The sequence below is a fragment of the Natrix helvetica genome (genome assembly GCF_964273705.1).
Source record: "Natrix helvetica genome assembly, chromosome: 13".
NCBI lineage: Eukaryota > Metazoa > Chordata > Lepidosauria > Squamata > Natricidae > Natrix > Natrix helvetica.
In genome coordinates, this window is record NC_138557.1 from 17,756,601 (window position 1) to 17,770,792 (window position 14,192).

At 45.0% G+C, this 14,192-nt stretch overlaps 1 protein-coding gene across 2 annotated transcripts in view; it reads left to right on the plus strand.

The window, feature by feature from the left end:
- The window catches only part of PDPK1 (3-phosphoinositide dependent protein kinase 1), a 63,598-nt gene that overhangs the window by 15,635 nt on the left and 33,771 nt on the right, over window positions 1-14,192 (plus strand). For both annotated transcript variants that reach the window (XM_081965399.1, XM_081965397.1), the window contains exons 2-9: window positions 3,031-3,246; window positions 3,854-3,896; window positions 4,392-4,529; window positions 5,303-5,447; window positions 9,111-9,208; window positions 9,295-9,370; window positions 10,961-11,029; window positions 11,757-11,853. In XM_081965399.1, coding sequence (XP_081821525.1) covers window positions 3,031-3,246; window positions 3,854-3,896; window positions 4,392-4,529; window positions 5,303-5,447; window positions 9,111-9,208; window positions 9,295-9,370; window positions 10,961-11,029; window positions 11,757-11,853 — 882 coding nt within the window. The remainder of the gene's footprint in view (window positions 1-3,030; window positions 3,247-3,853; window positions 3,897-4,391; window positions 4,530-5,302; window positions 5,448-9,110; window positions 9,209-9,294; window positions 9,371-10,960; window positions 11,030-11,756; window positions 11,854-14,192) is intronic.

Below are 14,192 nucleotides of genomic sequence, written 5' to 3' on the forward strand. Positions count from 1 at the left end.
TTAGCAAAGTGCGCTGGGGGTATTTGGAGAGAATTCCTGAGTTTGGGGGGGGGGTGTTTGTTTCTTGAGGGGAATCTTTGGGGGCTTCCTGTTCAGCAGCTTTTCCAATGGAGCCCCGTGAGGGCAGGGAAGGGAGAGCAGGTTTCACTTATCATGTTGGGCCATTGTGAGGGGAGATAAAGTAAAAAAGACCAACGTTTAATTCTTTGATTTCCGATGATGACATGGAAAGATTCTTTGATTTTGATGGTCTCCTAGCGAAATGCTGAGTCTCTGGGAACCCCCCCCCCCCCCGCTCCTTTCTTTTTTTTACATTTCATTACAACCTAAAGCTGGGGGCTACCCTTCCACTTGCAGCTGTGCCCTGGGCTCTTGGGCCAGGCTGTGGCTTCTCGGGGGGGGGGGCTGTGGTACCCCTGGGCTCAAAGGCAGTCAAGAGGCTCCTGAGCCACGTTGTTCTGAGGCTGCTTGCCACCTTCAAGGCGGGGGGTGGGGGGTGCGGGGTGGGCAAAAGTACAGAGATGGGGGGGGATAGTTGTGAAGGGAGGGCCGTCTCTCACCATGGAAGAACCAAGACTCCTCGGGCCCAGGAGATACCAAGTGCAGAACAGCTTGGATTGGGCAGGTCGCAAGGATTGGCCATAAGGAATGCCAGCATTGCTTCGTGATGTTGTATTTTATGACCACATCACTTAAAGACAGAAATGTTGGTCCAAAAACTCAAAGGCTGCCTGTACAGTTTCTGTGCTGGGAAAGCGGGATGGCCTGCCCAAGTGGAGACAAGCCAGATGCTAAAGTAGTACGTGTAAGTCGGGTATTAAAAATAACTGAAGTCTTAAAGATCTCAGAGGATTGAGAGGAAAGTCGGGCTAGAAATAGTTCATTATGCAAGATTTTGACATTCTTACGGAAGCAATGGAAATATGAAAGGATTTGGAATGAAGTGAATTCTAGAACTGTTAAAAGTACTCTGCTGCTTAAAATGATTTAAAGTTAAACTGCACTTAATAGTGTTTTCAGAGCTTTTATCTCCAAGGTTTGTGAGTCATGAGAGGAGCTAATAAATGCCCCATCTGTAGCTCATCTCAGGTTTTCTTTCTCTCCCCCCCCCCTCTCTCTCTCTCCCTCCCTCCCTCCCTCCCTCCCTTCCACATGATTTGCATCTTTAAATAGTGGATGTTGATTCCATTCAAGGAACCCAATTGTATACATTCTATTAATTATATGACAAAATATATTTCTAAAAACAAAACTTTCTCAGTGGTAAATGGGGTATTAGAAAAAGGTCCAATCCATTTCTTTGTGAATTTAGGATCTCCTCTGCTCCTGACATTGTTTTCCACTGGCTTTTGGGGGCTCTGATTTCTTGCTTTGATTCCCCCACTTTGTGGTGCTCTTCCCAGCCTGACTTGAGAAATGTGGTTTTCTCTATTGATTTGGCCACCCTCCCACCCAGGAAGCCTTGCTCTTACTCACTCCTTTTCTCCGTGTATTCCTCCCTCATTTCTTTAATTAGATAAATTGAAAGAAGCTGCTTTAATATTCAGGAAGAAGTCCTTCCTTCCTAGGAGCCTGCTAATGCCATTGCAGTAGCAAATACCACATGATTGGTTAGATGATGCTTGATGGTGTCCATTGTGTTTTTCTTTTATTATAACTTGCCTGGAGTGATGTGAAAGTGAGATGGTTGGCTATATAAAGCAAGTAAGTAAAATTGAATTCCTAGATATTAGGGAAACAACCCACAGGAGCGGAGATGAAGAGAGAAGCCATTGGAAGAGTGGAAGTCAAGTAGGCCCGAGGCAGCTGAGATAACGCCTGGTTAGGCCCCCCAACTCCATGTGAAGGATCCTCTCCTTGGGCACGCATGCAGGCTGCCTGTGGTCACTGTCCCTGGCTGTGTCCTTGGGGCAGAAGGAAATTTGGTCCAAAAGGTGTGGGGCAACCTAAGGGGGCACTTCTGCTTGGCACTTCTACTTTCCCATCATTCCCCTGGAGTAGGGAAGCTGACAGAGTGTCTTGGTTTGGTTTGGTTTAATCTTGCGTTTCTGGGAGGGATCCGTGTATTACTTTCCTCATTTGTGCAAGGTTCCATTGTTTCAAAAAGAGAACTTTGCCCTTTGTAACTTATTTTACCTTCTTTCGCTCCCTATATCCCTAAATGTCATGCATTTCCTGTTGATGATACTTCTGTGGTTTCTAAGCAATTCGTCAATGCCTGTCCAATTGTTTGAAGCATTAATTGCCACTGGCATAACTGCTCGTTTCCCTGAAATGGTCGTATGGTTTAGGCTAGGCAGCCTCCTTTAGAGAACATCCTTGCATCCCTGTGACACGCTTACCATTTTGGAATGCCACCCGTTGTTAAAAATGAAGTGTTCAAGGCCACTCCTGGCCGCTGGATGTAAAATAGCACAAATGATTCCCATGTTCTCTTGCTAAACTCTGGCTTCCACGTTTAGTCCTGCCCGTCATGACTGCAGAGTCTTTGGTCCTTTCCTGCTGCTGCTGCTACTTGAGTTTGCAATTCCATGTCTTGGAAGCCTCTCGTGCTCAGCCAAACTGCCCAGCACCCTCAGCTGTTGGTGTGGCAGAATCGTGTAGCTGAGCCCTCCTTTTAGCAGGGAATTTAGGCGCTGATTATAGGCAGGGTTGGGACTCAAGTGTGGCTGCTGCGTTTCTGGTCTGGTCCAACACAAACTGCCTGGTGAACACAGAGGAACGAGCCTGCTCAGCATCCTATAGAAAGCAGAGAATGAAAGAAAGAGGGGGGTAAAGACGAGGGAGGACCCCGGGTGCCCATTTGAACCCTAAGCAAGAGAAGGGCATTTCAGAGTCCAAAGCAGGCAGGAGGCTATGAGGTGGCCTCTGGCTTGAGCTGTTGCCATTTAGGCCATGGGATCTTGTGCAAAATGGCAGCCGGTGCCTGCAAGGTTTCTTTCAGGCCAGGCTTCGTGATCTGACCGTTTTTGTCTTGTGACGGTTGATCGATTAAGGGCCACAACATTGAGTGCGCTTTCTCCTTTACAGTATGATGCTGTTCCCATCCAGTCCAGTGTGGTTTTATGTTCCTGCTCATCTCCATCCATGGTGAGGAACCAGGTGGATTCCAGCCTTCAACCTGCCTGTGGCAGCAGACAGGAACTGAACATGGAGAGCACCTTGCAGCAGCCTCCACAGCCTCGAAAGAAACGCCCAGAGGACTTCAAGTTTGGGAAGATACTCGGGGAAGGATCTTTTTCCACAGTGAGTATCTGGGGCAGCTGCTCGTTGTCAATGCTGGAGCAGAAGCCGGATCAGGTGTGTGCTCTGCCGCGATCGCTGCTGCTTCTCTCCTGGCCTTTGCGCTTGGAGACAAGTCTGCTTAGGTCATTGAGTGCCTGACCTTCACCACATTAGACAGAATTTGCTTCCCCCCCTCTTCTTCCCATTCCTATTCCCCCCCCCCCCAAAGCCTTTGCATTTTCTTCAGACACCTGATTGCTATGAATCCCTATAAGATTGTGGATCTTGGCTCTCTGAGCATGCAAAACCCTCTTGAGAAGCACCTGGTGAGACTGGCTGAGCAGGACTCACCATGGGGAGCAACTGGCTGAATTAACCTGATACTTTTCCATACTCATTTTGTAAGCATGGCATGTCAGGCTTGCACAACTGATGCCCTCTAGAGGCTAAACCTCACCAAGCAGAGTTCAGCAAGGCCTTCGTGCGCTTAACCCCTTTGCTGGCCCTGATTGTGACGGCCTCCAGATAGAGAACGGCTGGCTCTACACGAATGTATGCGCCAGTCTTGCCTCCAGGCGCTTCTCACATGCTCCGAGTGTAACCGGGTTTCTCTTTCCCTTCAAAACAGGTTGTCTTGGCCAGAGAATTGACCACTTCCCGAGAATACGCCAGTGAGTATCACTTGATTCTTGGGTTGTAGTTTGTTAATGAGCCTCTAAGTCACATCTGCTTTTGCTATAAGGCCATGATGGTGAACCTATGACATGTGTGCCCGAAGTGGTACACGGAGCCATGTCGCCTGGCACGCGTTGCCTTGCCCATTCCTCTTCCGGATTTCTGGCGTGCATGCGCATGCGATGATCAGCTGGCCTTTGTGCATGTGGCAGTGCTGGAAACCAGAAGAGCTGGTCTTCCATTATCCGGTGTGAGCATGTGCGCCGGCCAGCTGATTGGCACATGCGCAGCAGTAACCGGAAGACTTGCTGGCAGCTCCTCTTCCTTGTCATGGCCTATTCAAGCGCAAGTTCACAAAGTGCTCCCTTTTCGGCACTCAGTGCAATACTGCTACAAGGTGTGGCTATTTTATTTGGTCAAAGCAGAGAGACAGAGAGCGGGACTCATCGATCGAGGTCCAAATGTCTAGTAATTTGCCTGTTGTTTAAAAGTTAAAATCCTAGAGAAGCGGCATATCATCAAAGAGAATAAGGTCCCCTACGTGACCAGGGAGAGAGACGTGATGTCCCGCCTGGATCACCCTTTCTTTGTGAAGCTCTACTTCACATTTCAAGATGAAGAAAAGCTCTGTATCCTTTCCGGTGATTCACTTGGCAGTAAAAACCATGGGCAAAAGTGGACGGGTGTCTGTGGTGGAAACTGAACTGGAATTCCATGTGCACGCGCTGAATGCTGAAACTCCTAAGCTTCTGGATGGTTCTAAGGGCAGAATGGGCATCCTAAAATTTTGGAGCCACCTCTGGCTGAGTTGGAGAAAGCAGAGGGCATCAGTTCTGTTGTGGGGAATATTAAAAAACTACAGTATCTGCTTCACGGGTACTTCAGCTTATGAATGGTTCAGAGTTACAGAAGCCTTGGAAAGAGTGACTTACAAACTGTCAAATCAACCCACAGTCATGGGATTGCAATTCAACCGCCAGGCAAGCAGCTCCTATTTACAGCTGGTTCTGCAGTATTTGTGATTTCTTTTTTGCTGATTTCCATGAAAAAATGCCCATTGGGGAAGCTGGGTTTGCTTAGTGACCACATGATTTTCTTAACAATTAAATAATTTGCTTAACAACCACTGTAAAAATTATCCTAAAATTTAGATCTGACTTGACTTATGGCTTACAATGCAAATTCTGGGCCAGTTATGGTCCTAAATCAAGGAGTAGCTGTAGATTAATAGCTAGTTTAGAAACTCAAGGAAAGAGCCTTAAAGACCAGTTAAAATCCTTCCTCTCTACCAGTTGGACGGTCCTCTTTCCAATCTCACGGCTTTCTCTTTGGCTTTGTCTCCAAATGTATGCTTGTGTTGTCTAGATCACCCAGTAGAAATAATTCTTAACTTGGCGTTCAGATTTTGGTCTCAGTTACGCTAAAAACGGAGAGCTTCTAAAATACATCCGAAAGATTGGTTCATTTGATGAGACATGTACGAGGTTTTATACTGCTGAAATTGTGGCTGCATTAGAGTACTTGCACGGAAAGGGAATTATCCATAGGTAATGTATTCAAAATTCAAAAATTGGTGCACCTCCTGATCCATTCGTCTGCTGTGGGTTATTTCTCTATCGTGTGACTGTATAAGCGAAAGGCCTTTGGGAGAAACCTTCCCAGCCGCTGCTGGTTGAGGCTTTGAACTTTCTCTTCTGGTTCAGCATCATCTTTGCCAAGAGGAACACCCATGCTTTTGAAGCTGAGTGGGGCAAAAATATTGGAAGGGTCTCTGCATTGCCTTGGCTTTCCTGAAGACTGATCTCTTTGGCCTTTTCTACTTTCCCACTGCAAGAAAGGAAACGCATACTTAAAGGTTTTGTCTCACTTTCACTCGCCCCATGCCCAGAGGGCTTGTGTGGCTGCAGTCAGTATGGAGCTTGCAGGATGCTGGGTTTATCCCTGCACCCTTAGTCCTCTGGGGAGCTGGCTCTGCCCTGAATTACAGAGCTTGTTCAAACATTGCAAATGATACAGTAGTCCTTGACACACAGCTCATTGGCCACCTTCACAGTTCAGGTTTTTTGTCTTGCCTTGTTCTTGCGAATTCCTTCTTTCCTTCCTTCCTTTTCTTCCTTCCTTCCTTCCTTCCTTCCTTCCTTCCTTCCTTCCTTCCTTCCTTCCTTCCTTCCTTTTCTGCCATCTCCTCATAATTTTTCCCATTCCCCAAATTCTCTGAGGGATGACTTTGTCTGTGAAATAAATGAAACAATCAAAAAAAGCTGAGGTTAATTCAAATTTCATGTATTTCTGTAAAACACATCAACTTCATGAAGCTATGATTCAGTGGCACTCCTAGATGGATCACTGCAACTTTCTTGACATGGGGCTGCCCTTGAAGACCATCCAAAGATTAGCACTAACACCGACGATCCTACTTTGAGTAATGAAATGCCTGCAAGAAAACAACCGAGCTCAGAGGGCACAAAGGACTCCAGAGGAAAGATGTAAAAGCCGTGAGAAAAAAAGCCCCCCCCCCCCTCCGGCCTGTTTTTTTCCTGGTAAAAATAGAAATCTTGGAAAAACTGGGAAAAAAAGTTTAGTGTGGAAGTATTTTTACAAATTGTGTGAAATGTAAAAGCATAAAGGGATTATGCTTGCAATAAAACAAGTAAGCACCCTCTCTTTCCCTACAACAACAAAAAAAACAACAGCAAGAAACATAAAAAACAATCAGATTATATCCCCTTAGCACCAACAGCAAATAAAGTTATGGGTCACCTCAATATTTAAGCTCAATAGAAGAAGACATAACATATACATGCAGTTTATTCTATCTCATTTTCTGATCTGCTATCATTTTCCGTTTCTTCTTTTCTTCCTTTTTGCCATTTTTTCTCATGGACTTCTAAAAACTTTAGGTTTGCAGTGCACAGATTGAAACAAGCTTTTCACAGATAAGTTTGTTTCTTGATTTGGTATGAATAATATCAAAGATAGACCAGATTCTTTCACATGCAGCAGAAGATGCAGGAATCTGCAGTAAGGGAGGTGTCGGAGGTCGTGTGGTGCAGAGACCTTGCCACCATGTTGCAGGAGGAATATAGAATTGAATAAGAGAGTTGGAAGGGACCTTGGAGGTCTTCTAGTCCATCCCCTGCTTAGGCAGGAAACCTGACCCCACTTCAGATGTTTTGCAGAATCCTAGAATGCATTCCTCTCCCAAATCCCTGAAGATGTTCTATGTTCTGCAACATTTGAAAGTACTTTTCCAACCTCAAGTCCTTAGTGCTTCTTTTGTAATCCGGTCCAATGCAGTATCTGTGTTCCCATCACTCACACCCCTGCCTTTGAATCTTGGATCCAGTAGATTTGCAGCAGCATGTATTGGATGGCAAAAAAATTCTTCCTGTTTCTTAATAAAATCTTTCACTTTACTTTTTTCACCAGTTGCAAGTGGAGATGCCCTTAGAATTTCAAAAACAGATCTTTCTATCATAGCCACGTGGTTAGGGATTTCTGACAAAAGTGCCGTGTCTGACTCAGACGCAGAGATTGCTGAAAAAATGGGAGTTAAAATCTGTAGGGAGTCCTGCAGCCGAACCCAAAAGACGCCCTCATCAAGCCCAGTGTTCCTTATATTTTGGGGGATTTTAAGATCCTCAATTATTACTGTGCTTGAAGAGCTTCTTTGTTTTTTAGTAAACTTTCAAAGGAGATCATCCATCCCAACCGAGTTTCAGTGTCACTTTTATTCTGTGCATTTTTCTTCTAGTTGTATTTTTGTGATGCGGTGGTTTGCAACACTTCCTTACTTGAAGATGCTGCTGGTGAAAAAACGCTTCGTGATCATCCAGAAGCACCAGAAAAAGTCTTTCTGGAATTAGGATTCTGGAAGGAAAAGCTGCTTGCCCTTTCATTCTGGTTCTCATCATTTAGTTCCATAAAGTATTTTAATGTCTTTAGGGTGCCTCTGGAATGCAAGGATGTGTTTTGTCGTCCTTGTAGCATTTGGAAAAGAATGTTTCTTCACAATATTTGCAAACTGCAGCTTTGCTCTCAGCAAAAATTGCACTGTGGAAACGTTTCCAAACTCTCGAAGTTTGGTCTCAGAGCCATTTTACTGAAGGGAGGAAAAGAAAACCCAAATAACTGGCCAAACTGCAGGTGAAGATTATGCTGTGATTAATAGGAACCATTGAAGGGTTGCAAAGGAGAAACTAATTTGTGAGGCAGATTTACCCTCTTATCTGTCAGTTAAGGCCGAGGAGAGAAGCTACCGCCCATTACTCGATTGCCCAGAGGTACACAAGCAAACTTAACTGGAGCCTTTTTCCCTGCAGCGCCCCCTAGTGGCACAAATGGATCTTTCTCTTGTTTGAGAACTGAATTGAGAAGTACCACTTGAAATGTATTCCAGGATTTGCTTGTCTTCAGCTGAGAGAACTTGCAATAATTTAAAACTTTTTAAAAAGTCTCAGAAATCTTTCATTAAGGTCTTCATGTTATATAGTTTGAATACCATGTCAGTCATAACTTTATCTTGTAATCAAGGTCCTTGTAACTAGAACCTTACAATAATATTTTGTATCGGTTGAGTGTATCGAATTCCAGTTTCTCCTTCCAACTTTATTTGCTCTTTGATTTAGTTGAATCATAGGGATCCATTGGCATCCTTTATCTTACTAATTTGAGATAGGGTTCTCCTCAATTTGAGGCGGCTAAAATTGCATTAAAAAGCCAGTTTAGTGGTATGGTTTAGCCATCGGACTAGATCATGAATTCTAATCCTGCTTTAGACACACAAGCTAGCTGGGTGACCTCAGGCCAATCACTCCTCCTTAGCCCTAGGAAGGAGGCAAAGGCAAGCCACGTCAATGGAAACCCTTTGCTAGGAAAATTGTGGGGATTTGGAGTCCAGGAAGCCACCAGGAGGCAACACTGCCTAGAAGGGACAAACAAAACAAGACAAAAGGTTGCATTATGTTTAATGAGAGGATTCTTTAAAACTTTTTCGTATCATAAATAATTAATACTTCAAGTCATTTTCAAAACATGTACGGCTGTACCTTTTTCCAGAGTTTAGTTTTTTTTATCCTGCAGTAAGAGTTTTTAAAATGGAATTTACTCTTAGAAGAGTTTGAGCTCTAACTGGGCATTGTGTGTGGAGCTAAGCATTTCCCTGGGGAGGAAGAGATGCTCAGTTCATATAACCATTTTGGTTTTTTTAGGGATCTGAAGCCAGAGAACATCTTGTTAAATGGAGAGATGCATATTCAGATTACAGACTTTGGGACAGCAAAAATATTGTCTGCAGATAGTAAACAAGGTGTGTGTCCTGTATCTTTCATTCCATGAAACAGTCGCATTGCCTTGAAAGGTTCCCTGCCTGACTTCTGTGTTTCTTTTTTTCAGCACGGGCAAACTCCTTTGTAGGGACGGCCCAGTACGTGTCTCCAGAGTTATTAACAGAAAAGTCTGCCTGCAAAAGGTGAGTTCTGCCTGTGGGTTTAAATGCTTCCGTGCTTTCTTTTGAACTGCATTAAGGAGATGCCTTTGAGCTCTTACCTGATTCTCCAAGCTCTTTGCATTGTTTTGTTGACAGTTAGATTTTGGGGTGGGTGGGTGGGTGTCCAGCAGATGAAAAGGGATCCTAAAAACTCTCAAATGTATTGAGAGTTTTTAAATCATTAAACATTTGTTCAATAGAACATTCCAAGACAACATTTGCTCTTAATTATTTTTTTCTTTTTTCCTACTAGACAGTGATACTTATTAATATTTGTTGTGGGGGATTCTTAAGGATAACTTTTTTTTAGTGAAGTCTCCATAAAGGATGAATAATATATCTCAAGGCACAGCTAAATTAAACTAAGTTGCACTGCATCCCTCCTGGTTCTCGGCAGCCTTCGATACCATCAGCCGCCTCCTGGAATGGAGTGGGGCTTTGTGTTGTCCTGCTTCACCTCCTCTGTGGCCGCTCTCAGCCAGGGTTGCTTGGAAGCCAGAGATCTTCCCCCCCTCCCCCCCCCTCCGCCCACTGTTCTGTACTTTCTCCCCTTTTGTTTAATATCTGTGTGAAGCCGCTGGGTGAGATCATGCGCCACCATGGGCTGAGTTATCATCAACATGCTGATGACGCCCAGCTCTCTCTCTCAGTCCATGGTGAGCTAAGTGACTTCCCTCTCACAGTGCTTGGAGGCAGTTAAGGGCTGGATGGCTGAAACTGAACCCTGGTATGACGGGATGGCTCTGGTTTCCATGGTTTTCTTGGTCCATGGAGAATTGCCATCTTTGGTCTTGGCACAGCCCTAGAGAGACCCAGGCGTAATCCGGGGGTTCTCCTGGTCTCCCGACTCCTGCTTGAGGAGCAGGTGGCAGCCATGGCCAGGAGGGCCTTTGCACAACACAGCTGGTGTATCAGTTATGCCCTTTCCCAAACCAAAAATCTCTGCTCACAGTCACTCACATCTTAGTCATCTTGCAGTGCACTGTATATGGGGCTACCCTTGAAAAGTATGGGGAAGCTTCTGTTGGTTCAAAATTGCAGTGGCCGACATGGTTTTGTGGTGGCCTAGATGGGCACCTGTATCTTCTCTCCTCCATTGGCTGCCAATTTGCTTCTGGCTCTAATTCAAAGTGCTGGTTGTCACCTTTAAAGCCCCACGTGGCTTGGGACCAGGTCATTTGAAGGACCATCTTCTCCTGGTCACATCTACCTGACCCACCAGAGTGAGGAGGAGGAGGAATGCTGTGGGCCCCTTCTCCTAAGGAAGTTCATCTAGTGGGACCAAGAAAAAGAGCCTTCTCTGTGGTGGCTCCCTCCCTATGGAACGTCATCCCGCAGAGACAAAATGGGCCTCCAGTTTGAAGATCTTTTGCAAGGCCCCGAAGGCTTGATTTTGACTAAGGGTTGTCAAAGATCCTTTGCCAGGAACACCTTGGATAATAGGTGAAGCTCTGCGGAATTGTTTCCTACACTGGTGGTTTCGGCTGTTGAAAGCAGACATGACAATAAGTGGCTTATGTAATATTAATTCCTGTGCTTTGTTTCTTCCCTTTGTCCATCTTGCTGATGAAGTTCTGATCTTTGGGCTCTGGGCTGCATCGTGTACCAGCTTGTAGCAGGGTTACCACCTTTCCGAGCTGGGTAAGGCAATGTCCTGAATTGTACCAAGTTTCCAGTTTTTAGAAAGGATTTCCCGAATCCTCATACAGTGGGAAGCGAAGGAGAAACTGGGAGGGGTTGGAATTTCTGACTCTGGAAAGAGTGCTGTGTCTCTGCTTAATCATGCTCCCTAGCTAGATTCCTTGCTCTGCTCTGATTCCCTTAAGAGACACTGAATGGGAATAAAAAAAGGGAACTTTCTCGTGGACCATCTAAAGACACTCTAGCCAGACTCTCTGTAGTTACAGCTGAAGCTACATTGCTTTTTCTCCTGCCAATTTGTTTGAGTTTGACTAATCATTGTTTAAGGCTTGACATCTACTAACTGATTTGTTGAATGCTACAGTTGTTGGTTTCATACAATTTTAGCAACAAACTACAGTGTTTGGACCACAATGGTTTTGATATATTATATTAAGCCACAAGGTACAACTTAATATGGTTTAACTTCTGGAGACAAACATAATTCAGCATGGCTTAAGCAGAATGTATGGCTCAAGCCAGTGTCTAGTTAGATGCATTCAGTGCAGATTTGCACCAACCTTGGCCTGATCACTGCAGTATAATGTCTCCCCACCCACCCACTTTCCAGCAGAGAGTATTTCCTTGCTGATGAAGAAATCGCCTTCTTGTGTGATATGATGTGGGTTTTTTTTCTCTTTCCTATCTGGGATTTTACATTAATGTGACTTTTTTTTTTTTTTTGCAGAAATGAATATCTCATATTTCAAAAGATAATCAAACTGGAATATGAATTCCCAGAGAAGTTCTTTCCCAAGGCAAAAGATCTTGTAGAAAAGCTTCTGGTAAATGAACATTGCTATCCAAAGAAAAAAACAAACGTAAAACATTTAACTATGTTCTCCAAGTCCCCATCCCCCCCTGGTTTGAGTTTGATGACCACCAGAGCTTCCTTTCCAGCAAGTCTTTTTTCACACCTTTTAATGCTTTTTCACAACTTAAATCAGGGCCATAATTCTCAATCTGTTTTGTTTTCTTTCAAGCCCCTGGGCTGCCTGCCCCTCCTTTGCCCTCTTTTTGCAAGCCTGCCCTGAAGCCTGCCCTGATGTGGAGGAGCTGTTTAAGAAGTTCACTCAGGGCAACCGAACAAAAGTATATGCTTTGGACCAGTTGCCCTGATTTAACCTTTTAAATAGCCTTTTGGCCTGGATGATTGAATCTCCATCGACATATTACACTGTGGAGCTGCTACTCCCCAGCCAAAGGGACTCCTTGCTTGAGCAAAAGGTCAGGACTGTGGGACTGCCTCCGCTGAGTGATTGGCACATGCCAGCAGTTGGCACTTGCCAGTAAGACATTAGTGACACAGTTGCATGACACGCTGGATGAGAGGGGAGCTGGGCCAAAAGTGTACTTCTCGCTGACCTGCCTCCCTCCACCTTTGACCGGGGTGTTGCTCCCGCTTGCTTCGGGATAGTATGGAAGGCTGGTTCTTTTGCGTCCTAGAAGGAGCAGAGCTGCTCTAAGGACGCCTGTAAGAGCAAAGGCCCAGACTGGAGGTAGATGGCAGGATGAACGTCTCCAGCAAAATAAAAAGGTGCCCGTCAAGCAAAAGCAAGAACCTCTGGGATAGAGGACCCAAGTGGATATTAAATCATGAGAATAAGCAGGGCCTGTACTTTGCAGGGTTTACTTTATTTATTTATTCATTTAGTTCTTGTACAGCCATATTAGATCAGTTTCTTACCAAAGATAATGAAAGAAGGGAAACGTTGGAGGCAGCACGAGATGGAGGAAACCAGTCTGGCTGTACTGGGGAATCCTCTGGGAAGCGAAGGGAAGAACCCTGAAGGGAAGAAACAGCTGTTTCATTGGGTAGACAAAGCAACTGTGGCCCTTTCCAGAGAAGTTCTGGAGGGCTTAAATGTTTACAGGGAAACATTTACAGGGAAAATATTCTTTTACAGGTGATCCTCAGGTTACAACCACTTATTCAGTGACCATTCAGACTCGCAGGGCTGCTAAGAGAGGGAGACTTACAGCAACTCTTTGGAGTTCTGGCTGTCACAGCATCCCTACGGTCTCGTCACGTCCAACATTCCCTACTGGTCTCCCACAAGAGAATTCAATGGGGAAGCTGGCAGGAAATTGGGATTTTTGAACCTTGTTTAATGACCCACACAGTCCTCACTAAACTGCCGGCACTTATTGATTCAGTCATAAACTGTGATATCACATGACCAACTCACTTAGCGACAGTAATTCTGGTCCCAAAGGATTCCTTTAAATACATATACATATTCCATACTTGTCACTCTTGCTGTGCAGGAGCTGTGGTGATGCAGTGGTTAGAATGCAGTACTGCAGGCTAATTCTGCTGTTCAGCAGCTAGATTCTCACCAGGCTCAAGGTTGACTCAGCCTTCCGTCCTTCCCAGGTCGGTAAAATGAGGACCCAGATTGTTGGGGGCAATATGCTGACTCTGTAAACTGCTTAGAGAGGGCTTTAAAGCACTGCAAAGAGGTATATACGTTTTAAGCGCTGTTGCTACCTCAGACAAAGTCATCTTCCTTGTTTTTTATAGTGAGTCATGATTAAATGACCACTGTTAAGGAACCATAGTGAAAGAGGATTCTCAGCCATGCTAATACAAATAGGCTACTGGCTGGCAAGGCCTGTTTAAATGCATTGATCCTCTAGATCAGGGGTCTCCAACCGTGGCAACTTTAAGCCTGGCAAACTTCAACTCCCAGAATTCCCCAGGCTGGCTGGGGGATTCTGGGAGTTGAAGTCTGCCAGGCTTAAAGTTGCCACGGTTGGAGACCCCTGATCTAGATGGTGTTGTCAGTGAAGGAAGCAGTAGAAAAGTAGAAAATAAATATCTAGTTATTTTGACCACCAAGGTCGCCTTCAGTGGAAAGTAGAGTGTTCTTTGTTATCCTCAGCAATCTTTTTTAGATAAACAACCAACATTAAGCCACCTGTAATCTGCCTGTTCAGTGCAGGAGCCCACTCAGCCATCCCAGGTGGCCACCCAGCCTTTACTTGAGTACCTCCTGTGGTGGGTCAGCTGCTTCGCTGCTTAGAGAATTCCTCCAGGTGCTTGGCTCCCTGGTGATCCTTGCCCTGCTCTTGTTTTCAGCAGAGACATGTTCACTCCTCTTGCACATGTCAGCCTTTTAGA